At 46.1% G+C, this 22,392-nt stretch overlaps 12 protein-coding genes across 15 annotated transcripts; 3 read left to right on the top strand and 9 right to left on the bottom strand.

Annotated features, from left to right (window-relative positions):
- Positions 1-4: 4 nt before the first annotated feature.
- On the bottom strand, positions 5-1,694 carry LOC136186809 (hypoxia-inducible factor 1-alpha inhibitor-like). Its single transcript, XM_065974276.1, has 7 exons — positions 1,599-1,694; positions 1,187-1,542; positions 679-1,131; positions 524-619; positions 340-476; positions 150-291; positions 5-97 (listed from the first exon to the last, which is right to left on the bottom strand). Exons 1-7 carry the CDS (start codon positions 1,690-1,692, stop codon positions 29-31), a joined length of 1,347 nt encoding a protein of 448 aa, XP_065830348.1. The 5' UTR covers positions 1,693-1,694; the 3' UTR covers positions 5-28.
- Positions 1,695-1,719: 25 nt separating this feature from the next.
- LOC136186805 (trichohyalin-like) lies at positions 1,720-4,801 on the bottom strand. The gene is made up of 11 exons (XM_065974269.1): positions 4,500-4,801; positions 3,774-4,433; positions 3,564-3,725; positions 3,275-3,514; positions 3,183-3,224; positions 2,848-3,129; positions 2,479-2,796; positions 2,261-2,428; positions 2,092-2,211; positions 1,905-2,027; positions 1,720-1,850 (listed from the first exon to the last, which is right to left on the bottom strand). The coding sequence occupies exons 2-11, from the start codon at positions 3,984-3,986 to the stop codon at positions 1,836-1,838; spliced, it is 1,683 nt and encodes a 560-aa protein (XP_065830341.1). The 5' UTR covers positions 3,987-4,433; positions 4,500-4,801; the 3' UTR covers positions 1,720-1,835.
- Positions 4,802-5,302: 501 nt separating this feature from the next.
- On the top strand, positions 5,303-9,005 carry LOC136186801 (calcium-activated chloride channel regulator 1-like). The gene is made up of 4 exons (XM_065974262.1): positions 5,303-5,790; positions 5,851-6,156; positions 6,216-7,515; positions 7,565-9,005. The coding sequence occupies exons 1-4, from the start codon at positions 5,362-5,364 to the stop codon at positions 8,884-8,886; spliced, it is 3,357 nt and encodes a 1,118-aa protein (XP_065830334.1). The 5' UTR covers positions 5,303-5,361; the 3' UTR covers positions 8,887-9,005.
- Positions 9,006-9,090: 85 nt separating this feature from the next.
- On the bottom strand, positions 9,091-12,696 carry LOC136186819 (glutathione S-transferase Mu 4-like). Of its 3 annotated transcripts, XM_065974289.1 has the most exons (18): positions 11,553-11,639; positions 11,418-11,490; positions 11,276-11,325; positions 11,178-11,225; positions 11,094-11,127; positions 10,873-11,035; positions 10,716-10,814; positions 10,580-10,669; positions 10,269-10,529; positions 10,141-10,213; positions 10,033-10,085; positions 9,933-9,980; positions 9,842-9,875; positions 9,746-9,795; positions 9,634-9,690; positions 9,472-9,570; positions 9,332-9,421; positions 9,091-9,281 (listed from the first exon to the last, which is right to left on the bottom strand). In XM_065974289.1, exons 9-18 carry the CDS (start codon positions 10,302-10,304, stop codon positions 9,177-9,179), a joined length of 645 nt encoding a protein of 214 aa, XP_065830361.1. In that variant the 5' UTR covers positions 10,305-10,529; positions 10,580-10,669; positions 10,716-10,814; positions 10,873-11,035; positions 11,094-11,127; positions 11,178-11,225; positions 11,276-11,325; positions 11,418-11,490; positions 11,553-11,639; the 3' UTR covers positions 9,091-9,176. The 3 variants fall into 3 exon arrangements, 1 of the variants encoding a protein (XP_065830361.1); XR_010669767.1 differs by lacking the exons at positions 9,091-9,281; positions 9,332-9,421; positions 9,472-9,570; ... (4 more) ...; positions 10,033-10,085; positions 10,141-10,213 and adding exons at positions 11,721-11,771; positions 11,827-11,900; positions 11,949-12,031; ... (2 more) ...; positions 12,384-12,579; positions 12,628-12,696 and having other exon boundaries at positions 10,333-10,529; positions 11,553-11,672; XR_010669766.1 differs by lacking the exons at positions 9,091-9,281; positions 9,332-9,421; positions 9,472-9,570; ... (4 more) ...; positions 10,033-10,085; positions 10,141-10,213 and adding exons at positions 11,827-11,900; positions 11,949-12,031; positions 12,084-12,222; ... (1 more) ...; positions 12,384-12,579; positions 12,628-12,696 and having other exon boundaries at positions 10,333-10,529; positions 11,553-11,771.
- LOC136185763 (glutathione S-transferase Mu 4-like) lies at positions 10,425-11,588 on the bottom strand. The gene is made up of 10 exons (XM_065972943.1): positions 11,553-11,588; positions 11,418-11,490; positions 11,276-11,325; positions 11,178-11,225; positions 11,094-11,127; positions 10,986-11,035; positions 10,873-10,929; positions 10,716-10,814; positions 10,580-10,669; positions 10,425-10,529 (listed from the first exon to the last, which is right to left on the bottom strand). The coding sequence occupies exons 1-10, from the start codon at positions 11,586-11,588 to the stop codon at positions 10,425-10,427; spliced, it is 642 nt and encodes a 213-aa protein (XP_065829015.1).
- LOC136186823 (multifunctional methyltransferase subunit TRM112-like protein) lies at positions 12,663-13,324 on the top strand. Its single transcript, XM_065974295.1, has 4 exons — positions 12,663-12,777; positions 12,832-12,933; positions 12,982-13,071; positions 13,128-13,324. The coding sequence occupies exons 1-4, from the start codon at positions 12,703-12,705 to the stop codon at positions 13,227-13,229; spliced, it is 369 nt and encodes a 122-aa protein (XP_065830367.1). The 5' UTR covers positions 12,663-12,702; the 3' UTR covers positions 13,230-13,324.
- Positions 13,325-13,863: 539 nt separating this feature from the next.
- Positions 13,864-14,872, bottom strand: LOC136186822 (ADP-ribosylation factor-like protein 8A). The gene is made up of 6 exons (XM_065974294.1): positions 14,708-14,872; positions 14,561-14,641; positions 14,427-14,500; positions 14,203-14,364; positions 14,065-14,135; positions 13,864-14,009 (listed from the first exon to the last, which is right to left on the bottom strand). The coding sequence occupies exons 1-6, from the start codon at positions 14,828-14,830 to the stop codon at positions 13,960-13,962; spliced, it is 561 nt and encodes a 186-aa protein (XP_065830366.1). The 5' UTR covers positions 14,831-14,872; the 3' UTR covers positions 13,864-13,959.
- LOC136186810 (uncharacterized) lies at positions 14,854-17,437 on the bottom strand. The gene is made up of 15 exons (XM_065974277.1): positions 16,718-17,437; positions 16,522-16,626; positions 16,389-16,458; positions 16,270-16,340; positions 16,157-16,209; positions 16,032-16,097; positions 15,926-15,974; positions 15,802-15,873; positions 15,629-15,746; positions 15,506-15,580; positions 15,384-15,455; positions 15,296-15,334; positions 15,187-15,250; positions 15,036-15,130; positions 14,854-14,983 (listed from the first exon to the last, which is right to left on the bottom strand). The coding sequence occupies exons 1-15, from the start codon at positions 16,942-16,944 to the stop codon at positions 14,945-14,947; spliced, it is 1,215 nt and encodes a 404-aa protein (XP_065830349.1). The 5' UTR covers positions 16,945-17,437; the 3' UTR covers positions 14,854-14,944.
- On the top strand, positions 16,826-17,979 carry LOC136186818 (THUMP domain-containing protein 1-like). The gene has a single exon (XM_065974288.1). The coding sequence runs from the start codon at positions 17,091-17,093 to the stop codon at positions 17,871-17,873; it is 783 nt and encodes a 260-aa protein (XP_065830360.1). The 5' UTR covers positions 16,826-17,090; the 3' UTR covers positions 17,874-17,979.
- Positions 17,795-19,444, bottom strand: LOC136186811 (protein let-653-like). Its single transcript, XM_065974279.1, has 8 exons — positions 19,355-19,444; positions 19,105-19,294; positions 18,896-19,044; positions 18,750-18,847; positions 18,351-18,694; positions 18,258-18,303; positions 17,992-18,200; positions 17,795-17,933 (listed from the first exon to the last, which is right to left on the bottom strand). Exons 1-8 carry the CDS (start codon positions 19,364-19,366, stop codon positions 17,899-17,901), a joined length of 1,083 nt encoding a protein of 360 aa, XP_065830351.1. The 5' UTR covers positions 19,367-19,444; the 3' UTR covers positions 17,795-17,898.
- Positions 19,445-19,540: 96 nt separating this feature from the next.
- On the bottom strand, positions 19,541-21,343 carry LOC136186812 (transmembrane protein 116-like). Its single transcript, XM_065974280.1, has 12 exons — positions 21,253-21,343; positions 21,139-21,194; positions 21,014-21,077; positions 20,809-20,967; positions 20,655-20,759; positions 20,542-20,600; positions 20,336-20,486; positions 20,210-20,287; positions 20,106-20,157; positions 19,956-20,048; positions 19,802-19,896; positions 19,541-19,748 (listed from the first exon to the last, which is right to left on the bottom strand). Exons 1-12 carry the CDS (start codon positions 21,259-21,261, stop codon positions 19,653-19,655), a joined length of 1,017 nt encoding a protein of 338 aa, XP_065830352.1. The 5' UTR covers positions 21,262-21,343; the 3' UTR covers positions 19,541-19,652.
- Positions 21,314-22,385, bottom strand: LOC136186821 (nicolin-1-like). Of its 2 annotated transcripts, none has more exons than XM_065974293.1 (5): positions 22,253-22,385; positions 22,116-22,203; positions 21,831-21,925; positions 21,528-21,773; positions 21,314-21,473 (listed from the first exon to the last, which is right to left on the bottom strand). In XM_065974293.1, exons 1-5 carry the CDS (start codon positions 22,352-22,354, stop codon positions 21,432-21,434), a joined length of 573 nt encoding a protein of 190 aa, XP_065830365.1. In that variant the 5' UTR covers positions 22,355-22,385; the 3' UTR covers positions 21,314-21,431. The 2 variants fall into 2 exon arrangements, with proteins under 2 accessions (XP_065830365.1, XP_065830364.1); XM_065974292.1 differs by having other exon boundaries at positions 22,116-22,200; positions 22,253-22,367.
- Between the last annotated feature and the right edge of the window lie 7 nt (positions 22,386-22,392).

Below are 22,392 nucleotides of genomic sequence, written 5' to 3'. Positions count from 1 at the left end.
CGCTAAAATTCGGTTTTGATGAAAAAAATCATGGGGTCGCCTCTGATTGCAAAAATTCAAATCTTCGGTGAAGTATATCAGTTAATACGCGTCCAACCTAGAAACCATATGAAATTAATTAGAATCAATATTGCGCTGCCTGCTTGCACCTTTGAAGGATGAGTCAATTTTCCAATTAACGTTTCCACTTCTCTCTGAGCGTGAACATACTGAACAGATTCTGGCATCTGCCTCTTGGCATTTTTACCAGTCCAAGCAGGTAAAAACCAAAAATTCAAAGATACCGTTGTACTAGAAAACAAATGCTTCTAAAAAGAAACGTGCAAAACCTTTTCCTACCCCTTTCTCGCCGATTCAACGTAGTGCCACCAGTATGCAGGAATGTACAGAACGTCACCTGGACTGAGAACAGCTTCCAATGCACGCACCTCGCGAAATCTTGGAAACTGATCAAAATTTGGATGATCAAAATCCACCTAGAACAACGTCATTTAAATCTCCCTTCCACACTAAAGTACGGTACCTGAGATTGCCGATCGTGTGGATGATGCACGGGATATGGATAGAGGCCGGCAAACTGACTGGGATCAAAGAGAAAGCATCGTTTATAACCACTCACCTAGAATAGAAAAGAAAATATTTTATTCCTCATTTAAAATACAAAGCAACAATACGCACCATCGTAAATAAATTCTCCATCGAATCATAATGAGCCGGCGTTGTGACGTCTCTCATTCCAACTAGAAGCAAATTGTCCTTCCACTCGCCCCATCCACTCGACAACCTCAAATCATCAATAAAATTCCAATTGAAATTTCCTCTGTCGTTTTCCAAGCCAGCAGACAATACCAATTCTCGAAGCAAGTGCTGAAAATAAACTCGAGTCCCGTTATCGGCCGCATCAAGAGTCTCCATTAAATCAATAAAAGTTTGAAACGTTCCCTGATTGATTTTATACGTGGGATTCCACTCGTAGCGACCTCGATTTTCTTGACTGAAGTACATGAACTTGTGATTCTCCGAAATGGACATGCGTATAATCTGATCGCCCAATTGATCAGCCAAATATTTCAAAGTCCATTTCCCAACTAAACTCCTAGTCATATTAGTCCCACCAATTACAATTGGAATCTAAAAAACCGCATTATTAATTAATTAATTAATTAAAAGTTACAGCGATTTTTACTCCTTTTTTGACGCTTTCAGCGACTTTCGGATCCGATGCGTCATATTTTCTCACCGACTCAACCGGAAACGTAAATCTTCCTCGAAATTCGATTTCCGACTCTTTTTCGTTTTCCTCGTCGCACTGGGCGGTCCGTTCGAGCTGATTTCGCGTTTCGACGACGTTTTCGAGTTCCTTTCGAAGCCGACTGAGCTCGTCGTGACTCGCTTCGACGTCGTTCTGAAGTTCTTTTACGCGATCGGACAAGCGCGCGCATTTCGCGTCCGAAACGCCGCGATTTGCTCGCTCCTTTGTCGCGTCGAGAGTCTTTAGCTTCTGCTTGAGCGTTTCTTTCTCTTCGACCAGCTGGAATATGTCTGAGATGAAGAGAATTTTGAGATTGCGTATGGGGTGCAAGCGCGCTCTTTTGCACCGTCATAGATTTCGTCTTCTGAGGGCGATGGCTCTAGATTGGACGTCACCAGTGCAGCAAAGGCTCCAAGAAGACAAAGAATTCGAATTCTCATGATGCTTTCAATCACGTGACTAATGACTCAATTATTAGTGCGTTTGTACTTCAGCGCAATATTGACAGCCAAAAAAGTTTTACACGTACACGATCCAAAGGAAAGACGCCAAAGAGTAAAAAAATGTCAAATGGTTATTATATCTATTGCACGTTGTACTGAAAAAAAACATGAATAGAATACAAAGTGCACTGGTAATTTCATTTTCTTACGTTAGCGGGATCTGTCGCCGCCGCTGCCGCTCTCGCTTGCTCAAACTGCCTCCACGCTTGATGCTGCTCATCAATAGTGTCTCTACCAAAGGGGCCTACTTCTTCTTCCTTGGCCCTATTTGTCTATAATAAAAATAAATTATCATCCCTAACAGCAACGCATCTACTTTTAAACTATTGCGCTCACAGTAAGGGTAAGTATTCTTTGCTCCAGTCGTGACGCCCTGTCTCTTTGCTCTCTCATCTTCCGCACATAGTCATCCTTGTCTCGTCTCTCCCGAAGAAAGTCGTCCTCATACTGTTGAATCTACAGGAAAGTCTCAAAATTCCGCAAAAAAAGTCAGAAGAATTTCTACCTGTTCCTTCAAAACGCCATTAGCCGTCTCCAAGCTGTGCAACTGCCTCCTCAACTCAGCGCCATCGCTCCCACCAAGAGAAGTACGAGAAGCACTGCTGCTGGTACGAGATCGCTGACTAAGAAGACCACGCAATTCGTGCTCAAGCTCAGCACCGTGCTCTTGTTCCTAAAACAAATAATTAAACAAATCTTTTAAAAATATTTATACGCGCTTACCTTGTCAAGCAACATCTTGCAGTGCTCCCATTTGGCTGTCACACCTTCTAGCTCCCTTGCTTTTCTCTCAAGCATACCTTGCAGCTCTCTCTTCTCCTCATTCGTCTCAGCCAAATCTCTTTCTTTGAATGTCAATTGTTGGCGCAGTTGTCCAACTTCGTTCTGCTTCACGTCTGTCTGCTGATCCAAGGCTTTATTCAGCTGATCGTTCAAATCGTGCACAACGGTTTTCAAATCTCGAGTGGATTGCTCTGAATCGGCCTTTAAACGCGCGTAGTGATGCTCCCACTCCTGATTCGCACTGCGTAATTCTTTCACCTACACAAAATTAAGAAAACGCACTAATGGATGGCGCCCGTGTACACGTACTTCTAGTTCTTTCTCCTGACGTTCTTTTTCCCAGTTCCTCTTCATCGTGTCCAACTCGTGACGACCTCTTCTCTTTGATTCTTCCAACTCTCTCTCCGCGTCTCTCAGCCTCGTTTCCAAGCCTGCTATCACTCTCTGATGCTCTCGGTCTCCGCCTTTATTCGACACCTCCAGCTGATCTTTTAACTTATCAATTTCTTCCATCAACTCCTGAATTCGCACGGTCGTTTGATTTTTCATGCGCTGATATTGAGAATCCCACTGTTGATTAACTTTTAACAGCTACAGAAAAACATGTATCTTTTTTATTAGAAAAAATCAATATGTTGACGTACCTCTGCTTTTGATTCCTTCAATTTTGCAACTTCATTATTAAGCTAAAACGAATGACTTAATTAATTAATAACCCGATTCCTTTCTTTCGTGCCTCTTCCACTCTTTGCACCAGTGTCGGATCTACCCTCTCCTTTTCCCCAGAAAACGATTTCAATGATGGTTGAGAAGCCGGGCTGCTTTTCTCCTTCTCATATAAATCTTCGAGTCTTATCAGTTTCTCTTTGGTTTTTTCCAGGTCCTTTCGAAGAGCCTCCTTTTCCGGATCCAACTGTCCGTGCCCACTGCCGCCGCCGCCGCCGCCGCCCTTAGCACTTTCACTCTTCATTAGACGCTGTTCATAAAGTAAAAATATTATGCAATATTCTTTCCTGTTCTTTTACCTCATTCGCCTTCAACGCCTCCTTGAGTTGCTTCCTAAAATCGTTCCTTTCCTTTCTCAAACGTGACAAATTCTGACCATGCTGAACGACTTGCGACGCCATGAGGCTGTCAGTTCCTGATCGAAGCAGCTCGTTATCTCTTCTCAGCTGCTCCAATTCTTCCTAAAATGTCATTTTTTAAACTTCGCCCTTAAAAGTCCCTTTTCTTACGTAAGGGAATTCCCCCGAATCCTGTCTTCGACGCGAATGAATGCTGCCGCCGCCGCCGCTGCCTCCGATTTGAAAGTCCTTCAATTTGCTTATATCCTCAGCAGTCATTTTTTCTTTCTTGTAGCTTGGTGGCAGAGTGACGTGATAAGGGTCGGGTTCGGCGTGGTTCCTCTGTCCCCCGTGGGTCCCGTTGCGCATACGCCACTCCGACATATGTTTCGCGGATCGTCGAGAAGAAGAATGACTAAAGGGACGAGTCACGACACGAATTACACAGCAAATTTATACGGGCTTTCGATTCAAGTCCCGTGCTACTCTTCTTTCCCAAAATTGCATCGTTTCGGTGCCTCGTTTCAAGCTGGTGATCCGGGGAAAGGCAGGGATTACCATTGACACCACTTTCGATTTTCGATGACCAGCGCGGAGCCCAGTTTCGAGTCGACGCTCGATGACGTCAGACCAGCTCCAATCCCACAAGCCCCGCCCACTCGTCCGGAGTTGCGATCCGCCGCCGACGATGCACTGTCGCTGACCCCCGATCGGCTTCAGGGGCTTCCGACAACGAAAAAGAGCAGGACAAGGCCTCCCAAAGCGAAACGATGCCTCGTTGCCGACGAAATCGCTTCGCTGCAAAATCCGGTGACAAATTCAACTCGAATTCTGGAACACAAATTAGCGATGGTACAAAAGAGCGAATTCGACGCGAATAGAGCATTAGAAAGTCACCTGCACGACGAGACGACAAGAGAAGCGCTGATGCGAAAAAGTTCAAAAGCAAGTTCAATAGAAATCAATTCCACTGCCAAAATAATGATATTTTCAGGCCGTCAATGTACCTAAAGAGACGGTTAGATACACAAATCTTCCCTCCCTAGAAGTAGATGAATCGTCATTGTCACCATCTCCACCAATGAGAACAAGAGAAATCCCTTCTAGCAGCAAAATTCCCCAACTGAATATAATGGACTTGTAAGTAAACTAATACGACCACTTCTATATAAAAATTAGTAATTGATTAATTAATTAATTGATTAATTAACAATTATCTAGTTTCGTTAATTAATAATAATATTGAAGTGGCCGCTACTACAGGGTTTCTAATTAAAGTTACTCTTCTTTCTGCAGCTATACCCCTGATCTTGAAACCGAACTAGTTGACTGGTCCGTCGAGGTCCCCCTCCCTTCCGCTGAGCCCCAACCGTTACCTGCTTCGACGCCCTATGATTTCTATCGGCACGCGGAACTGTGGCGAACTCCCCCGCCGTAGGAAGATGCAAAGAGACGCACGACACGCCCAACGATAAGACGGCGCTTCTCAGAAACTAAAGCATGCACATAAGCAGCACGTACCTTTTTTTGCATGAGAAAAATTTGACTGGCAATTTAAACGGCGCGAGAACACGTAGCTGAAACAACGACTCGCGCGCGGCCGGGGCAGCATCGACTCGCGAAGACCCTTGTTTTTGTCGTCGATCGATCGACGCCGTCGCTCACGTGCGAGCGCGGCCCCCCTGTCCACGCCGCGCCGCTCGATCGCCACGCATATATTCTCCCCCCACCCGAATACGCGACCTCACCCAAAGAGAAAATGCGCCTCCTTTGTCTCGCCGTCGCGATCGCCGCCGTCGCCGTCGCCGCCAGCAAAAGTCGCGTCTCCGTCTACGAGAACGGCTACGGCAACGTCGTCGTCGCGATCGCCGACGACGTCGACGAAGTCGATGAAACGAGTCTTATCGACGCCATTCAAACGACGTTCTACGACGCTTCGACGTATCTTTACGCGGCGACCGGACGTCGAATCTTCTTTCGCAACGTCACCATTCTAGTGCCGAGTACGTGGACGGCGTCGAGCTACGATGCCGCTGTTCACGAGACGTACGCGAGGGCTGACGTGCGAATTGCCGCCGCCGCCGCCGCCGCCGCCGCCGCGAGCAATCAAATCTTCGCCGTTCGCTATTCGTCCGAATGCGGACGAGAAGGCGAATACATTTTCGCCTATTCAAAGCGATTTTCCTCTGTAAGACCACGCCCTGCTAGTAGTATTTTTCCAAATAATCTATTTGGTACCTGTTGCTAGGAGACGACGGGCGGACGAGCGTTGGTGCACGAATGGGCTCGATATAGATGGGGAGTGTACGACGAGCATCCGACGCGTCTCGCGCAGCTTTACACGTATTTGCCGCGCGGTCGATTCGAGCCGACGAAATGCAGCGACGCGCTGAGCGGCGACGTCGTGCATCGCGACAACGGCGGCGTCTGTCATCCGACTTCGGCTCACGAGGAGGGTGGAGGTCTGTGCGTGTTTCGGTCGACGACTGGCGGCGATAGCGAAGGAAAGGCAGCCGGTGCTGCGTCGATTATGTTTTATCAGGATATCAGTCAGGTAGACTGCGGTCGTGCATGGGGTCTTCGCGCGCTCTCTCTTATGATTTCTCCTTTTAGGTGACTCGTTTTTGCGGGATCGACGAGTCGGCTCCCAATGCCCATAACGTCTACGCCAACAACGATCAGAACACGTTCTGCGGCTACCAGAGCACGTGGGACGTCATTCGACAGCACGCCGACTTGCAGAACGTCGCGCCGACCGATTTGACGGCAAATCAAATCAAACCGATATTCAACGTCGTTCAGGGAAGATCGTACGACCAAATCGTCTTAGTCATTGACGTTTCGACGAGTATGACACAGCAGCGACGACTGGAAAAGGTTCGACAGGTCGCCTATCTGTTTATCGGCGCGCTTCCCGTCGGAACTCAAGTCGGCATCGTCGCTTTTAGTGACACAGCCGAAATCCGACTAAATCTGACGACAATTACAGAGAATCCCAAATCGAGACAAAGCATCTATGACGCTTTACCGGACACGACTGTCGGAGCCACTAGCATCGGATCGGGAATTCTGGCCGCACTTCAGGTCATTCGACAAGCCAATGGAGGAAAATTTCAAGCGAGAAGTAGCATGATTGTGCTGAACGATAACGACGAAACGGCGAGACCGTACCTCGATTCCGTAGTCGAGGAATTGTTCGCCAGCGGAGTCGCGTTCTTCTCCGTAACGATCGACCACGAATCGTCTCGTCCGACGAGTCTTCTCACGTACAGAAAATTGAGAAATGTGGTGGAGAATACGGGCGGATATCAGTACGTCGTGCCGGTGAACGGAAATCAGCAGCTCGCCGCCCTCCAGAGCATCTTTTCGTCGATCGCCGAACGCGTCCTCTCGCGGGGTCCCGTCAATTTGGTTCAAGAGTCTAAGGAGGTAAACGCTAACCGGAAGAATGCGACGCAGTCGTTTGTCGTCGATTCGACGGCGTCGCGAAGACTGCACGTTCAAATTGCACTCGACGTTTCCGAATCGAATCCGCTCGCCTTCAGCGCCGTCGCGATATCTCCCGACGGCACGAGGTACGACGGCGACAGTTCCGCATTTCGCGCCATACAAATTCCCATTGAAAATCCCCAAGAGGGCAAATGGGATGTCGTCGTCAATGTCAGCTCGCCTCTATCGACGACGACAACCGTCGTCATAGGAGCGTCAGCGTATTCGTCACCCGGACAGGGAATTGGCCCGATGACTATCGTACCAAAGATTAGCGAGTGGGATACGATGGGAAGTATTCCGTCCTTGTTCTCGGTCGCCGTGAAACGGGGAGAAAAGCGTCTAATCGACGGCGACGTATGGGCTACCATTATCAGTCCCTCCGGCGATATATCAGATTGGAAACTTGCAGACAACGGAGCAGGTAAAAACGTAATAGGTCGAATCAATAGAAAACTGATCTATATATGTAGATCCTGATTATCGCGCTGACGACGGCATATACTCGTCGTATTTCACCGGCTACGTGGGCTTGGGTAAAAGGGGCCAATACAACGTCCAATTCAAGGCGAAATCGACAGAAAAGTCGACGCTCGTCGATCCAGCTCCCTACAGGGATACGTCCGCACTCTACATGAGCGGCGACGAAGGGACGACAAGTCGCGACGACGACGACGACGACGACGACGAGACCGTCGACATCGTTCCATCGTTTCAGCGAACCACATCGGGTGGCATGATGACGTATAACGATTTCATCGAACCCAACGCGGACATCTATCCGCCGAGTCGAATCGTGGACTTTCGCGTAACAGACGCGAATTACACGCAATCTCGCGTGACACTGACGTGGACGGCACCGGGCGACGACTTCGATCAGGGCACGGTGCAAAGTTACGTCATTCGATGGGCTCGCGACGACAACGCCGCCGATCTTTTGCGTCGTAACCCGCAAAACGCGACTCGTTTGTCGCCGAGCGAATTTCGAGTCGAAGGAACGGCGTTGATTGCTCCCAAACCGGCGGGAGAGACGGAAAATATGACGATGACGCTTCCGAGAAATGCCAACAATACGTATTATTTTATCATTCAAGCGACGGACGACGACGAAAAGAAGGGCGATTTTTCTCCCATTCTCGCCGTAGCTCTTCTTCCGTACGTCCCATTGCCGCTTGATGATAATGACGGATTGTCGAGTGGTGCTATCGCTGGAATTGTCGTCGGTTGCGTCGTCGCAATAGCCGTCGCGATCATTATCATAGTCGTCTGCGTGAAACGCTCCAGAGACAAAGACCCCGCAAGTGTCGATACAGAAAGAGCGAGACTCGAAGAGTCGCCAATGAGTCAGAGAAGTTTGAGTTCGCCCGCCTCCGGTAGCGATTTACGCGGTCGACAGAAACGGAGACAGAAGAAGAGTTTGACGGCGAATGAAGAGGTGATTTCGCTCGACAACGCCGGAAGCGTCGTGAGCGTCGAAACGGAGATGACGTTCGTGTCGCAAGCGGCGGCAATCGAACGCCATTTGCAATTGACGCCGGAACAAAAGAGTCGTATGGAGATCATCCAGGGAGCGAGTCCTGTTTCGTCGGGAAGAGGAGGCGACGAGGAAGAGGAAGAGGAAGAAAAAGAGTCGGAGAAGGAGAAGGAATTGGGCGACGAAAAGAAATCTTCAAGTTCGGATATTAGTCAGGTGACGAAAGATGAAGAAAAAGGGGCAAATGACGAGAATCGGGAGAAAGAGGGGTCGGGGAAAGAGGAGGACGATCCGGAAGAGGATCGGCAAATGTTGTACTAGCCACTACTCGTATGCATCACACTTACCTTAGGAGCCTCGTTTCTTTTTTTCCCTACTGTATCAATTTTTTCCGACGTTTACTTCAAATTTGATGCCTGGCTATTTAATAATGATGTCATTATTCGGCAGTAGGAAGGTTTCTACTTACCGCTGTTTACCTGATGTCCATCAACTGGCCTTTTATCGAGAACGACCCGTTGCCCGTAAAACTCACCAGTAAATTCCGTTCATACACAACAAAAAACGACTAAAACAGTCGGCAAGAACACCTGATGCAAAACTTGAACGAGTTAGTGGAAACTGGCACTTGGATTGTTGATTGGCCTGTGGATGCACTTGTCCGAAGCTTTGTATGCCTTGATAGCAGGCAACTCTTCAAAACGAGCCAGATATTCCTAAAATTGTACAAACTAATACATCTAACTTTCAGTGTAACTGTTTCGACCTTGAGGTTCGGATAAGCATCGAGGCAAGTTGGAGAAAATATCACATGCTGGGAAAGCATTTCAGCCAAATGAAAATCAGGAAACGTAATCTAATAAGACCCACGTTATGATCGCGCACAATAAAGAATTTTTCTTTTACGTTTTCTCCAGCAACCCACTTGCTACTTCCAAGCTGATCCGAAATCTTTTTGAGCGTAGCAGGAAGACTCTCCTCCAAGTACGTCTTCTTGCCTGCCTCCTGCAAGTAAAAGAAAATAAAAATAATATTGCGTCTCTAACAAATTACGCATCCAATTCTTACAAAAGAGCTCGAAGGTCCGTAACAGAGACGAACAAAAGCATTTCTCATGTCCATCACCTAAAGATATCAGATCAGATGAAGGACTACAATAGCTATGCCTATAAGGGCTTACTTGGTTTTCAAAAATGTCCACGAGAACTTTCTCTTGCTCAGTAGAACCATCTACAAAGAAGTAACAAAGCTTTTTCGAGTAGAACTACGTACCCACCTAGGTTATGTTTCCTGCCAATGTATCTCAGGATCTAAGAAGGGCGATGGCGTAAAACAACTCTTATCATTATAGATGCTTTTCTTCTTACGGCATTGCTCTGAACGATTTTGATGTCCCCGTCAATTAGATAAGGCAGCTGAAACGGAAATCTAATAGTAGTTCCACGAGACCCTGGATGAGACTCGTACGTTCGGAAGAGGGAGCCCCAAAGAGAATTTCTCGTCTGTCCACGTTTGGCGATCTATGGGAAGCGGCGCGAGTAATCACCGAGTAATTCCGGCGTATTGTCTTCTTACTGGCACCGTCGTAGCGTTTCTCTTCGAATTCATCGCCGCAGTAGGTGAGAAGAAGTCGTATGGGTTGGGCAAGCTGCAAATCGAGAATAAGCGGTCGAGTTTGCACGTGTTTTAGCCCTCGTACGCACTCCGCGGATCGCCCAGTAGCCAAGTTTTACAGGCATGGTCGTTCGGTGTTTCTAGAAGCAACGATTGATTTCAATTCATGTTTTGTTTTAGTCACGCGACACAAAATTTTCCATAAACACGAACTCAGATCACAATACAGCATTTGTTTTCTTGAACTAGTTAAATGTAGCCATATGGTGATGCAGTGGCCGATCGATGTATCTGTCTGAAGCGCGATAAGCTTTGATTTGAGGAAGCTCGTCAAATTGATTCTTGTATGCCTACAACATACACATATGATCACGTGGTAAAACATGATAAAATGTTGTACCTTAAGAGTAGGAAACTCATCCAAACAGGTCGACGAAAGGATTGTCAGCTCATCAAGCATTTCAGCAAAGTGAAAATCGGGAAACGTTATCTAAATTACCAATTAGTTGACAAAAAACATCCCATTGGGATACAACCTTGTCTCCTGCCAGCCACTTGTGACTGTCAAGGTGATTAGAAAATCCTTGTAGAGCAGACGGAAGACTATTTTTTAGGTAGTCTTCTTTCTTTGCCTCCTTTTTTTAAGCCAAAACATGAGAGATTACATAGAAAAATAGAAAATATCCCACTTACAAATTCGTCCGGCTTAGTAAATGCCAGACGAAAAAAGCCATTGTGCAAGTCCGTGACCTTGCAAAAAGCCCATAAACAGTCAACGTCTCTTTCAAAAAACAGATAAAGATTGCCTGATTTGTAAAAATGTCCACCCAGACTTTCTCAACTTCGGTATCACCATCTATAAGGAATCAACGTTCAAAGTCATTTATTAATATAGCATTCTCGATTTCACTTACCCATTTTGTGCTTTCGGCCAATGTATCGCAGAACCTTCAAAAAACATCGAATACCACAAGCAATCGTCTGCCCTGACGACTTACGGCATTGCTTTGCACAATCTTTATATCGCCGTCAATCAAATAGGGCAACTAGAGGAGAAACGTCAGTTTTGAAGGCCACATGATGTTGCTGTTCCTACGTTTGGCATTGGAAGCCCCATTTTAAACTTGACGTCGAACCAATCGCCGGCTGAGAATCGATAAATGAATTAATTAGTGCAACAATGACTCATCGTCGCCGAGATTCCAGCCGATCGAGCTCTCTTAGCTTTCAAATCTTACTTCTCGTATTGTACCGGTCATCCTGGTACGGTTCGCCGCAGTATTCGAGAAGAAGTCGAATCGATTGGCCGAGCTGTCGACGAAAATCAGCCGTTTACGTACAAGCACATTTCGGGCAGAGCGAGAAGCATTTACGGCGCGAATGTTCCAGTATCCCATGCGAAGAGCCATCTCTAGACGCGTTCCTAGGACGAAGCGACGAGCGAACCGCTGCAAGACTGTCCCGTAATGTCACGTGCTACTACTCTTCAGCTTCTGCAGAAGGGTTTTGACTTCGAAAAAAAATTTGAATTTGTCACTTGCCCTTGGAAATGACGCTGCTCTAGCAGACGTTGATGGCATCACGTAAAAAACCTGGCATTAATTAATAAATCAAAATGATATTTATTCTACTTTTAGGTGGCATTACTGTATCAGTGTCTTCCAATTTGTAGGGTTGCTCCCCAAACGCGCATTTTCCCCCAATAAATAATTCGTACATTCCTTAGAAAGCAATTACAGCAGTGCAGCGAGGGCTCGGACACTTCACACCTTTTCCATTGAAACAAACAATCTTTGGCTGAAATTGCTTCAGCTTCAATTTCAATTCCAGAGAGCCTTCCATCATTTCTGACCTAACAACACAGTGCACTTAATAGAGATAAAAGAAAAGCACGTGGTGTATACTTTGTAAGGTCTGCTGCTCCTCTTGTTGTCTTACTCACTATACACGTGAAACCAATTCCCTGAGAGAAGCAGTATTCATCGTCCAAGTGCGTCAGCCGTCTGTCAGTAGAAACTAATTGTGTCTCGTTCATGCAGGCCCCTAGTAAAAAAGTTTGATTAGAATTCATTTAGGAGGTATTACTTACAAAAATGATTTGAATTTCCAGCATAATAATGACCAACGTAAGCGGCGTCGAGACTGGGATTGATACCCACCTACAAATCAAAATTAATTCGATTAATTGAAATAGCTGTCCTTACAAATAGAATGTCTAGATCTTTTTTGACGAGGTCTGGAAGGCCCATCTGAAGAACTTCGTCTTCTGTTCGTTCGCCAAATTTTCTAGCGACTTTCTTCGGAGATCCCTTCTTCGGAGATCCTTTCTTCGGAGATCCTTTTTTCGGAGACTCCTTCTTTTTCGGACTCTCGATTTCTGTTCCTTCATTTCTTCTCTTACTATAGAAACACCTCACAAACACTCACAGACTATGACGAGCGAGATACCGAGTTTCTTCGCTCATCCGGAAGTTCTGGGCAGTGCGCACGCTACGCTAAGTGCTTCGGACGAATTTTTTCGCCATGCGTCTTCTAATCCACAATATGTTGACGTCTGTCGTCAAAGGAGTCAAGAAAGGTTATCCTCTAATAATTAAGGTAAGGCACACGACGCCGTTCAGTCGCTAGAAATGAAAATCGAACATTCCAAAGGCGACTAAAGTCGAAACGAAAGATGTAGCTTTCAATGGAGAATTTATCGCGAGAATGATTCCACGAATGGAGTGGTCTGTAGTAAAAAAAGCAGCAGAAAGTGTCAGTTCAGTCGTCACATGATCAGTCTCCTTGATTGGCAATTTTTAGGTTGGAATTTCTGATCTTCCTGACGAAATAGTACCGGATTATGAATCAAATGAAGTATTTCTAAAGATCGCTCATCATGCGCTGCTTGAAGTGAAAAATTTATACAATTATTGATTTCTCATTCTTACTTTTTTTATTTGGCTCAGGTTGAAGTGATTGAAGGTTCATTGCAGTGTCCTGAAAGTGGCCGTGAATATCCTATAAATAACGGAATTCCAAACATGTTACTAAACGAAGACGAAGTATAGACCACTTTTTTTCTGTGCTGTGTTATACAATACCTTAGGAGCACGTGTAATACCACGTGCTTGTCTATGTTGGAAAAATTTGGTCTTTATCGCTACTTGCCTTTGTTCTTCTTGACCGGAGCAGCTATCGAGCTGTTTATGATTAAAGTTCGAATCGGAAGAGAGACATTCTGTGAGGACGGTGCCAATCGAGGCCCCTTTTGAGGAATCCCGCCTTTAGACGACACGGTCGTGCGCAAGGAAGCCCAAAGACGCGCAGAACGAAATCAGACCGACTGAAAATCGAAGTCGAAGCATGCCATTTGGATTGGCGTGGCCGCGTTACGTCGCTTTCGTGCTCGCGAGCCTGGCATCGATGTTCGCCGGCGCTTCACTCGTGCACAACTACTACAAACCGAATCTGGTAAGCAAAAGGCAAGCATCAATCAGCCTTACGTCACGAACTGCATAGAAAATCCCCACACTGCCTGTGCCATCGTCCTCAGAAAGCGAAAAATCAAAAATCGATTAATTAAATATCAATAAAAATATTTGAAGACCTTTCTTCTCTTCCGCTGACAGCGATTCCCAATGATTGCAGATACCGTAAATTAAGCAGGACCTGTTTCTCCCATACGAACCACAAAAAATAAGGTACAGTATGCAATTACACGCATCTTAGTTTTCGTACAACTACAATGGATAGCGTGCAGCAAGAACACCCATAACCCCTCCCCTTCTCCTAACAGTCTCAGCGACTAGATTTCTTTGCGTGTTGAATGAGCCACTGAAGAGTAATGTCTACACAGAAAAATAAATGCGTCCAAAGAGAGACTTTGTTTCTATGGATACGTACCTAAATTGTCCTTCTCCTTGCACGAGATCGAATAGCAGCAAATTTCCCTATCTTTGACAGCCGACAAGTCCCTGGGCGGGGAACAAAAAATTAAAAACTGACGCACGCTAATTAATTAATTAATTGAAAACAATTCACATTCTCTCGATGAGATCCTTCTCGTTCAACGAATTGGGCAGATCCTTTTTATTGCCGAGAACGAGAACGGGAATGCCGGCGAGTTGGGGTTTCTCGAGCAAACTCTGTAGCTCGCTCTTCGACGCGTCCATTTTATCGTGATCGGCGGCATCGACCATGTAGCTAAAGCGACAAGAGGGGCGTAAAAGAAAGGAAAATGAGCTCTTATCTTTCGATATTCTTACACAATACAACTGACGCCCCTGCAGTATCGTTCCCACATGCTTCTGAATCGCGGCTGGCCGCCGATATCCCACAGCTGCGCAACGAGTCCCTCTTTAGAAACTTTTTTTTTTCCGCGAGGCTGACTTCTTCTTACTTTGATCGTTACGTTTCCTTTCGTTACTTTGCGCATATTGAAACCGACCGTAGGGATCATGTCTTCGTTGAAGTGGCCCGACTGGACGAGGGGAAAGGCGTTGAAAGCGTCTGGGAGGGGGGGGCGTGCAAAGCGAAATGCGCTCACCGCGATAACGTTGACGAATGTTGTTTTTCCCGAGTTCTGAAGACCAACTAACGTGAGCTCCATCTCCTCCTTCCAGAAGAGACTCTTTATCCATTCCCAGATGCCGCGAAAGAACTTGAGCATGGCGTCAAAGCGATGGGCAGAAGTCGTGGTCACGAGATTTTTTGCTTACCCGGACGTGACGTCACGCTGCTATAACTGTACATGCAGTAAAAAGTACAGTAAAAAAGTCAAACGCTAATACGAATTCTCTGATTGTGGGCAACGTATGTGAGCCTAGATAGAAAATGAGATGACATAGTTTTTGTGAGGTAAAATAAATATTTGCCTCTTCCTTGATCTGGCTTGCAATGTGAGGATAATCTCTCATGACGTTCTGCATTGTCGATTTAGAAATCACCAGTACATCGCACGATGTCACCGCTAAATAGAAAATTAATTAATCTATACCACCCAATGTGTGATTTTATTTAATTAACCTTTGACGCTAGCTGTTCGATTGACGTCATAAAGCATAGCCACTTCACCAAAAAATGACCCACTCTATTAGAGTCGTTTATTGGCTATACAGTATATTATAGTCATTACATTCATTTCTTGCATTTTATTTCCAGACAACGAAATCACCTAAACACTACTTCAAAACAGACAAAAACTCACATTTACTTCCCCTTACCTTGACTTTTCCCCGCACAAGAAAAAACATTTCCTTTCCCGTCGTTCCCTCTACAATAATATCCTCTCCAGGCTACACAGTACAAAAGCTCGTTTTAGACCAAGTGCCAGAACCTACATTACCTGGTACAATTTCGGTCTTACTCCCAACGCCAACTGATACAAAAAATTGCTGTCACAGCCCTCAAAGAGTCGCATCTAAAAGCCTCGTAAATTCCTGCATATCTCTGCTATCCTTCTCTTTACAGAAGACAGCATATTCGTCACAATTGGCAGAACGAATTCGTCGCCAAAACTTCCAAGCAAACCAGAATCAATTTTAGTCGTTATGTTTCCCAGACGTTCTCTAGCCTGCTCCATAACTCTAAAGAAGAATTCATATGAAAGCACCAAGACCACTTCAATGAACAGAACAGTACCTCTCTTTAAACACTTTCTCCTCTTCGAGCAACTCCTGAAAAGACTCCTTCTTAATTGTCAGCAGCATACAACTAGAAACAACGTAGTACAGAAAAAAAACTATTGTTCTCATTCGCGACAAACTTCGTCGCTGCTCGGACAGAACACGTCCGGGGCGTATCAAAGAGAATGCCTGAGAGAACGGAGGATGACACACAGATAAAAGATCACGTGCAGCACTCGCACATACCAATTTCACCCAGCAGGGCACCGTCGACAAGCTGAGAGAAGACGACTTCGCCATCTTCACTAACAACTAGACAACATGTATCATTAATTGATTGATCGATTAGCGTAACAGCTAAATACACGCACCATCTGCCACTCCTCTGGCAATAAAGAAAACGGCCTTTCCAATTTCTCCTTTTCTGCACACGACTGGTAAATAAACCCGGCATCCTTCTACACATCGCAGCCAATTTTCTCGCCTTATAATCATTTCTCCTTGACGAGTGATTCGAAATTGAATGCTGGAGACCAATCGCTTACGAAACGACTCCTAAAAACAGGACTGTTATTCTAATCAATTAGAGACTACTGTGCTAACAGAGGCATCGCTAAGCCACGGAATGGCGTCGATGAACTCGTACACATTCCCAGGTAAAACGCCGGAAGAGCTAAAGGCGCGAGAAACGAATGATCTCTCGAGACCACCACCTTGAGTTGAGCTAAGGTCTGACTGAAAGCTGCTGTGACGTCGATTTCTCGGACTCGGCTTCTCGGCGACGACGAGACGCTGCGGAGACGAAGACGCTCGAAAATGCTGAAGCGATAGCTTAGGACCCCTATAGAAGCAATTCCGAGTTATTTTTCTCAGGCAAGAAAGAAACATATCGGATTGCCGCGTGAGAACGAAGCCTTCTATGCGCCGCGCACCTTCTTCCGCCTTCTTTTGTTCGCAACGAAGCGACGGATGCGATTGGAAGCATTGCGGCGAGATCTTGCGTGATGAAGTTGCTCTTGCGGCGTTGGGGCGGCGTCGCGCTGCTTCTCGACGCGAGAGCGATCGTCGAGTCGTTTTTCTGTTCCTGTTTCGTCGAGCCGAACGACGAGCCGTGGCTCACTCCGACGCGACGAGCCGTCGGCGACGTTCCCGACGCCATGTGACGGGATGTGGAGTCGGAGCAGGACGCTGGAGGTGCCTGCGTGCGAAGATTTCACGTACGGGTATTAGGAAAGGAGAAAAAAGAAAACTGTGGGAGTCCATTGATTCCATTCAATACGGGTGTTTCTCGATAACCGTTCCCGTATGTCCATGGAAAGTGGTCGAAAAAGAAAGAAGGGTTATCGTGGAAATGATAAGAAGAAGTCGCGCCCGCGCCAAGAACTGACGGTCGGCGCCCGAGGATTCCTGGTTACGACCAACGATCATCAGAAAGAAGCGATTGGCGAGATTTACGATCTTCTCAACGAGTACGTCGACGTTTTGCACGAAACCGAAGACGCTAGTAGCGATGAAACGCTGGAAAAGGAGATAGAGAGCTTGAAAAACAAAGGCAAACGCCGATTTCGTGCCGTCTTCAGCGGAGCTCGTAACGTGACATTTTTCTACTGCAACGATGACGTCGATCCTACGGAAATAGCTCATCGGATATTGACCGACGCGAAAACGACCGGCCAATCAAAATCACGCTACTGCCTACGCCTACTTCCTGTACAATTAGTATGTCATCCGGAATTGGACGATTTAAAGAGGAAAGTGCCCAATTTATTGGAGCCCCAGTTTCACGCTGCTGACCAATCAGCATCGCGCAAATTTGCCGTCGTTTACAAAGCGCGAAACAACGATGAGGTGAAACGAGACGACATTATCAAAACTGTTGCTCACCTGGTAACGCAGCCCACCTCCGAATCAACTACATATCAGCACGTGGTCGATTTGAAAAATCCCGATTTGGTCATCGTTGTTGAGATTGTAAAGAATCTCTGCCTGATGAGCGTTGTGAAGGACTATTACACATTGAAGAAGTATAATCTTCACGAGGCTGCAGCTGCAGGACGAGAAGAGAGTAAAGCGTCTAAAGTAGACTAACTCTAAGGCGTTTGACGTTGTTTTTCTACGCGTCGTTTTTTTCAAACGCCTGCTTCATTTCTGTAGCAAAAAGTAATTAGAAGTACAGTATAATAATGTGGGAGAATGGGGTACGTACTTGCCACAGACGAGCCGTTACTGAACCGAACCTCGAGACTATTTGGCTCCGTTGCGCCAAACATCGCGACCAACTGCTTTTGGCTCGGTCTTCGTTCATCCCCGTAACCAAAAGCCCTACCAGTCAACTTCTTTCTTCTCCAGACGAACACGAGTGCCACGGCAATGGCGATGAGGAGAGCGGCACACACTGCTACTACAATCCAAACCCTGCGCAGTCCAACCCGTAATGATTTGAAGCGGGGAGACTTCCAGGAAAGGGCTTACCAGGTAGGAGTGCCATCACTGCACGTCGAATCCTCACCGCAAGAAACTATACAAGATCATATTAAATTGATTAATGATGCGTCGCTGCAATACGGGGAGCTTTCGCTTTCGGCGTCGGCTGGCTACGTGGTTCAGACGACGACGACGAAGAAAATTCTATTGTAGTTGCCTTCTCCGTGGTAAAATGAGAGCGATGAGTTGTCGTGGATTCAGCAGCAGTGGTTGCCGCCCTCGGATGAGTCGTCTCGACACGAACTGTCAGTGTCGCTTTATCCGTTCGTTTCCGCGTGGGTATTTGGGCAGTGACTACAGGGCCCCACACCACGGCGGTTGTGGCCGGGGGCGTTGGAGTCGGCGGAGGTGTTCCAGTGCATTTCTTGATTGTCTGCGATTGAATATTCTTCCAGTAGACCTTCGTACTTTTCACGATGACAGCACTGGAAATTACGCGCGTAAGAAATAGGCTCACAAGTAGTCAATTCAATGATTTACGTAAAAGTGATTTCGCCGCTGTCTTGAGCCGGAGCCTTCCACCTTAGCGTCTTTGTCGTGAACGTTTTACGTAACGAATTACTGTGACTGGCAGCACTCTAAAAACGGTCAACCAAAGATTGAATAGAGGAAACGCTTTGATTTACAGAAGGTGTATTGAAACAACGAATGGCCTTCGTTTCGGGCTCAAACGGTCCAACAAATGTTCCCTTTAAAACAACGGACGACGACGCCGTCCGTCTTCCTTGAAGCAGAAAGCCCTTAAAGGTTTCTCCGTTCTTTGCGCTAATTGTAACTAAAAAGAATATAAAGAGTCGATGTTGGGCAATGCCGGCCCGTCGCGCGTGTATCAAACCTTCAAGTTCTCGTCCAAGGTAGTAGCAGTCTTGATTAGGTTTGATTTCGTATGGGGCTTGAGTCGTCTGGGCTGTAGAACCGTGAGCCGGCTGGAGGTTGTCGCAGACGCCCGGCTGACTGGCTGGGGGTCCAGCCGGATAAGCGACAACCGACGAAAAATTGACAGCAACGAAGAGGAAAACGTATGCCTAGAGCCAACACAAAACAGAATTTAGCGAAAAAGATGTCAAAAAACAGTTACCGATTACTTTTATATGCATTGATCCTAAAGCGAGAACGGTTTGCGGCCTAGTGAGAAGTAGACAACGACTGACGGGAGGTGTCGTCGCGAGTGACAGGATGTCTTCTGAGGAACTTCAGTGGGGGAACTCGTAATGGGATTAGGACCGCGCAACGTTGCGGTCAACGTGCGTCGCAAGGATTCGCCGTCTTCGTAAAGTTTCACTACTGACTTAATTTACGATATCTTCTCTTGGGCTCACGCATGCAAAAAATCCCCTCTCGGCTGTGACGAATAAAAAATAGAAAAGGGAGTGACTGTCGACTTTAGTTTAAGTTACGACACATTATGTTCCAAAAAATACGTCGATTCCAGCCATAGACGATGGAATTGAGAAATCCTTGCAACGGAGAGAGAGCAGCCTAGACTCAAATAATAGAGAAAAGAACAGATATTTGAACATGCACGCGTGTACCTGAGCTACAAAAAAGGCAAATTCCCACACTGCAATGTTCGGCGGCTCACTATTCTCTATCATATCCACAGTTGTCACTACACTCAACACCAGACCTGAAAAGAGTATACTTTCTTAGTTCAAGGATGTTAAAGAATTGATTATTGATTTGTACATGGAAGCCAGCAGACAATGAAGACTATTTGGTATCGAAACGCTTTCCATTTTGCATCACGAAGGGTTTCCCGTTGTCTCTCGCCTTCTATCCCTGATTCAAATGTTACTCACCGTGAAAACAATTATTTTTATTTCTTTTCGTACGTACCGTATCCTTCATTGCGAAGTCTACAGTTTCTTAGAAACAAGTAATAAAATAACTGACGCAAAGCCAGTCAGTTGTCTGTTGAACAATCTATCACACTCTCTTACCATATCGAGAAGAATTACAATGAGCAAAGAGCCTTGAAAAACGCCTTTGTACGCATAGAACCACGTCTTTTCGTCAGTCTACAACATCCGTCAATACACGAATAGCACGCTCGAATAAAAACGTACCGTACGATTGTGACAGGTTTGAACATCGTTATTGAATAATTGCAGACACTCGTCGTGGCAGTAAGGCGAAGCCGTATTGATTGTATCGTTATTTGCGAGAGTTTTTGCATATACGATGCCCATGGTAATAGCAGTTGCAACGGGAAAAATCCTAATTCCAACTCGCCTTTATATCTGAAGCCTTAGAGCGGAATTGTCTTCTTTACCACGAAAATATGTACACAGACTTGACAGGCGTCGAGATTTTTTCCATTACCTTAATCAACTAAAAAACCACAAACGTGACATTAGTAAAAAAAGTGGACGTTACTGAGCAAACCAGCTGCTTCTCTGATCCTCGATTTCCGGCCAGCAAACGACGAGAGTTGATGTATAACGAAATAGGATAGCTAGCCGTCAGCAAAAATGTGACCCCATAGAAACACTAATAACGTTATAGGGACAGAGAAAGAAATAAAGCAAAGGCTGCTCACCAACACTACAGCGCCAATGGCACGGCAATCAGAATACCAATGTTTGTCAACCTCTGTAGCATTGTTCGTCTTGACTTTCAACGTATAGATTGTCGTCGATGCGATGAGAGACGCCGAAGCAAAAAAATCAGCGGCCGCGATATTAAAAACGGGAAAGACCTTGTATCAAATAATTAGCAGGAAAGACGCCACTAGAAGCAATCACCTTGAAGTTATTGGCACCTTTTTTAACAATAACAGCAATCAAGATAGACAACGAGCCAATAAAACTGGACGAAGACACGAATGACGCTGCAAGGAAAACGACTCTGGGAGGAGGAAGGAGTTTACCTTAGTGACGCACTCGTAAAATACAACGGTGGAAGAACGTCGCTGAATTGCTTGTGCTATAAATGGCGATTTGAGAAAACACGGGGCGTGGACTATCGTGATACGAACACATACAGTAACCATTGCAGGTAGACAGGATCCGAAAGAACGAAAGCAATGAAGCAAAGGCTGGCACCGTTAGACACGTCACATGACTTTCAACATGCCCCCCACAAAAGCGTGATCTCAAAACTCTAATCTAATCACTCTTGATTTGAACGCCAACTGGGAGTCTGCATCTATCTATCTATCTATCATGTGTAGGAAAGGAGGTTCAAGTCATAGGTTCCGTTTACCTGAATGAAAGAAGTCTTATCTTCTTTTTTTGTCACGTGCAATGGATAACTCACGTCAAATCGACCAATCACCAATTGGTCTGAAATTCTGATCTGATCCAACATGGATGACATTTCGGATAATTGAGTTTGGATTTCTTCTCTAGTTAGACTGCTCGACGAGGCACCAGCTTGAGCCTTTTCTGGTTCTTGAGACGGCGTATTGAATTCGATTTCATTTAGACCAAAATTGGCCCAGCAGTGCGAAGGCTGATGCATAATCAGTCTCACCTCTAGAACGTTTTTAGGACAAAACAACATCTAAAATAGAAAGAATAATTCCCCATCCTTATTTTTTTAAATTTGCAGTCAACTGACCTGACTAGGCGTTATTCTATAAAAATTTTGTCCCCCTTGCTCGCAATGCGGTTGGGGCATCAAGATGAAATTTTTCACCAGCGTTTTATAGGGAACTACAGTACGGAGGGGAAAAAACGTGTCAGTGCGTTATTGAGTGCAAAGGGCACGTAGGCTGTAGTAGGACTAATACGTGGTTGCTCAGGGATCAAGAGTCAGCATGCGCATCAGACGGCAATTCCTATCTTCGACATCATTGCAAGCCACGTGGCGCGACGCCTTCCCCTCCCCTTTTTCTCGCCTTACCTTCGTCTCGAGACTTTTCCTCCATCGTTCGCACTTTAACGGTTACCGAGGCGGTGTAGAAGTTTCGAAACGATATAGAATCGATCTGCTGGATTAGAATTCGTAGACTGACCCTTCGATTCGTGCCTTGAACTAACCTCAACCGGTTCTCCTCGCACGGAGACATCAATTGCAGCGCATCCAGACCCAGAATCGCCCAAACTTATCGCGTATGACGGCCTAACGACGAAGCGTTCCATCGCGAAAGCACGACTTAGCGTGCGTGACGACAGGTATG

Source organism: Oscarella lobularis, chromosome 4 (assembly GCF_947507565.1).
Source record: "Oscarella lobularis chromosome 4, ooOscLobu1.1, whole genome shotgun sequence".
Classification (NCBI taxonomy): domain Eukaryota; kingdom Metazoa; phylum Porifera; class Homoscleromorpha; order Homosclerophorida; family Oscarellidae; genus Oscarella; species Oscarella lobularis.
The sequence above is the reverse complement of the archived record's forward strand: the minus strand, read 5'-3'. Positions and strand labels throughout refer to the sequence as shown.

Excerpts from the sequence above, each read along its gene's own strand:
- LOC136186809 (XM_065974276.1), bottom strand. The coding sequence starts at position 1,692 with ATGAGAATTCGAATTCTTTGTCTTCTTGGAGCCTTTGCTGCACTGGTG. Across the intron at positions 477-523 it reads CACACGATCGGCAATCTCAG|GTGGATTTTGATCATCCAAA; the intron begins GTACCGTACTTT and ends ACGTTGTTCTAG. Across the intron at positions 98-149 it reads AATTGACTCATCCTTCAAAG|GTTGGACGCGTATTAACTGA; the intron begins GTGCAAGCAGGC and ends TATGGTTTCTAG.
- LOC136186805 (XM_065974269.1), bottom strand. The coding sequence starts at position 3,986 with ATGTCGGAGTGGCGTATGCGCAACGGGACCCACGGGGGACAGAGGAAC. Across the intron at positions 3,225-3,274 it reads TGGTGCAAAGAGTGGAAGAG|CTTAATAATGAAGTTGCAAA; the intron begins GCACGAAAGAAA and ends CATTCGTTTTAG. Across the intron at positions 3,130-3,182 it reads TGAAGGAATCAAAAGCAGAG|CTGTTAAAAGTTAATCAACA; the intron begins GTACGTCAACAT and ends GTTTTTCTGTAG.
- LOC136186801 (XM_065974262.1), top strand. The coding sequence starts at position 5,362 with ATGCGCCTCCTTTGTCTCGCCGTCGCGATCGCCGCCGTCGCCGTCGCC. Across the intron at positions 5,791-5,850 it reads ATTCAAAGCGATTTTCCTCT|GAGACGACGGGCGGACGAGC; the intron begins GTAAGACCACGC and ends ACCTGTTGCTAG. Across the intron at positions 6,157-6,215 it reads TTTATCAGGATATCAGTCAG|GTGACTCGTTTTTGCGGGAT; the intron begins GTAGACTGCGGT and ends TTCTCCTTTTAG.
- LOC136186819 (XM_065974289.1), bottom strand. The coding sequence starts at position 10,304 with ATGCCTGTAAAACTTGGCTACTGGGCGATCCGCGGA. Across the intron at positions 10,086-10,140 it reads GAAACGCTACGACGGTGCCA|ATCGCCAAACGTGGACAGAC; the intron begins GTAAGAAGACAA and ends CGCTTCCCATAG. Across the intron at positions 9,422-9,471 it reads AGTGGGTTGCTGGAGAAAAC|ATTACGTTTCCTGATTTTCA; the intron begins GTAAAAGAAAAA and ends GGGTCTTATTAG.
- LOC136185763 (XM_065972943.1), bottom strand. The coding sequence starts at position 11,588 with ATGGCTCTTCGCATGGGATACTGGAACATTCGCGCC. Across the intron at positions 11,128-11,177 it reads AGATTGTGCAAAGCAATGCC|GTTCTGCGATACATTGGCCG; the intron begins GTAAGTCGTCAG and ends TGTTTTTTGAAG. Across the intron at positions 10,530-10,579 it reads ATGAGTTTCCTACTCTTAAG|GCATACAAGAATCAATTTGA; the intron begins GTACAACATTTT and ends TGTATGTTGTAG.
- LOC136186823 (XM_065974295.1), top strand. The coding sequence starts at position 12,703 with ATGCGTCTTCTAATCCACAATATGTTGACGTCTGTCGTCAAAGGAGTC. Across the intron at positions 12,778-12,831 it reads GTTATCCTCTAATAATTAAG|GCGACTAAAGTCGAAACGAA; the intron begins GTAAGGCACACG and ends AACATTCCAAAG. Across the intron at positions 13,072-13,127 it reads CTCATCATGCGCTGCTTGAA|GTTGAAGTGATTGAAGGTTC; the intron begins GTGAAAAATTTA and ends TATTTGGCTCAG.
- LOC136186822 (XM_065974294.1), bottom strand. The coding sequence starts at position 14,830 with ATGCTCAAGTTCTTTCGCGGCATCTGGGAATGGATAAAGAGTCTCTTC. Across the intron at positions 14,136-14,202 it reads AAGGATCTCATCGAGAGAAT|GGACTTGTCGGCTGTCAAAG; the intron begins GTGAATTGTTTT and ends TTCCCCGCCCAG. Across the intron at positions 14,010-14,064 it reads CAAGGAGAAGGACAATTTAG|ACATTACTCTTCAGTGGCTC; the intron begins GTACGTATCCAT and ends TTTTCTGTGTAG.
- LOC136186810 (XM_065974277.1), bottom strand. The coding sequence starts at position 16,944 with ATGGCGTCGGGAACGTCGCCGACGGCTCGTCGCGTCGGAGTGAGCCAC. Across the intron at positions 16,627-16,717 it reads ACAAAAGAAGGCGGAAGAAG|GGGTCCTAAGCTATCGCTTC; the intron begins GTGCGCGGCGCA and ends TTGCTTCTATAG. Across the intron at positions 15,747-15,801 it reads GAGAAAGTGTTTAAAGAGAG|AGTTATGGAGCAGGCTAGAG; the intron begins GTACTGTTCTGT and ends ATTCTTCTTTAG.
- LOC136186818 (XM_065974288.1), top strand. The coding sequence starts at position 17,091 with ATGTCCATGGAAAGTGGTCGAAAAAGAAAGAAGGGTTATCGTGGAAAT.
- LOC136186811 (XM_065974279.1), bottom strand. Across the intron at positions 18,848-18,895 it reads GTTGTTTCAATACACCTTCT|AGTGCTGCCAGTCACAGTAA; the intron begins GTAAATCAAAGC and ends GACCGTTTTTAG. Across the intron at positions 18,695-18,749 it reads AGCGGCGAAATCACTTTTAC|TGCTGTCATCGTGAAAAGTA; the intron begins GTAAATCATTGA and ends CGTAATTTCCAG.
- LOC136186812 (XM_065974280.1), bottom strand. Across the intron at positions 20,760-20,808 it reads CCATTGGCGCTGTAGTGTTG|TGTTTCTATGGGGTCACATT; the intron begins GTGAGCAGCCTT and ends TAACGTTATTAG. Across the intron at positions 20,487-20,541 it reads TCTGTGTACATATTTTCGTG|GATTTTTCCCGTTGCAACTG; the intron begins GTAAAGAAGACA and ends AGTTGGAATTAG.
- LOC136186821 (XM_065974293.1), bottom strand. The coding sequence starts at position 22,354 with ATGGAACGCTTCGTCGTTAGGCCGTCATACGCGATAAGTTTGGGCGAT. Across the intron at positions 22,204-22,252 it reads TGCGAGGAGAACCGGTTGAG|CAGATCGATTCTATATCGTT; the intron begins GTTAGTTCAAGG and ends ATTCTAATCCAG. Across the intron at positions 21,926-22,115 it reads GGAAAAGTCTCGAGACGAAG|TTCCCTATAAAACGCTGGTG; the intron begins GTAAGGCGAGAA and ends TCCGTACTGTAG.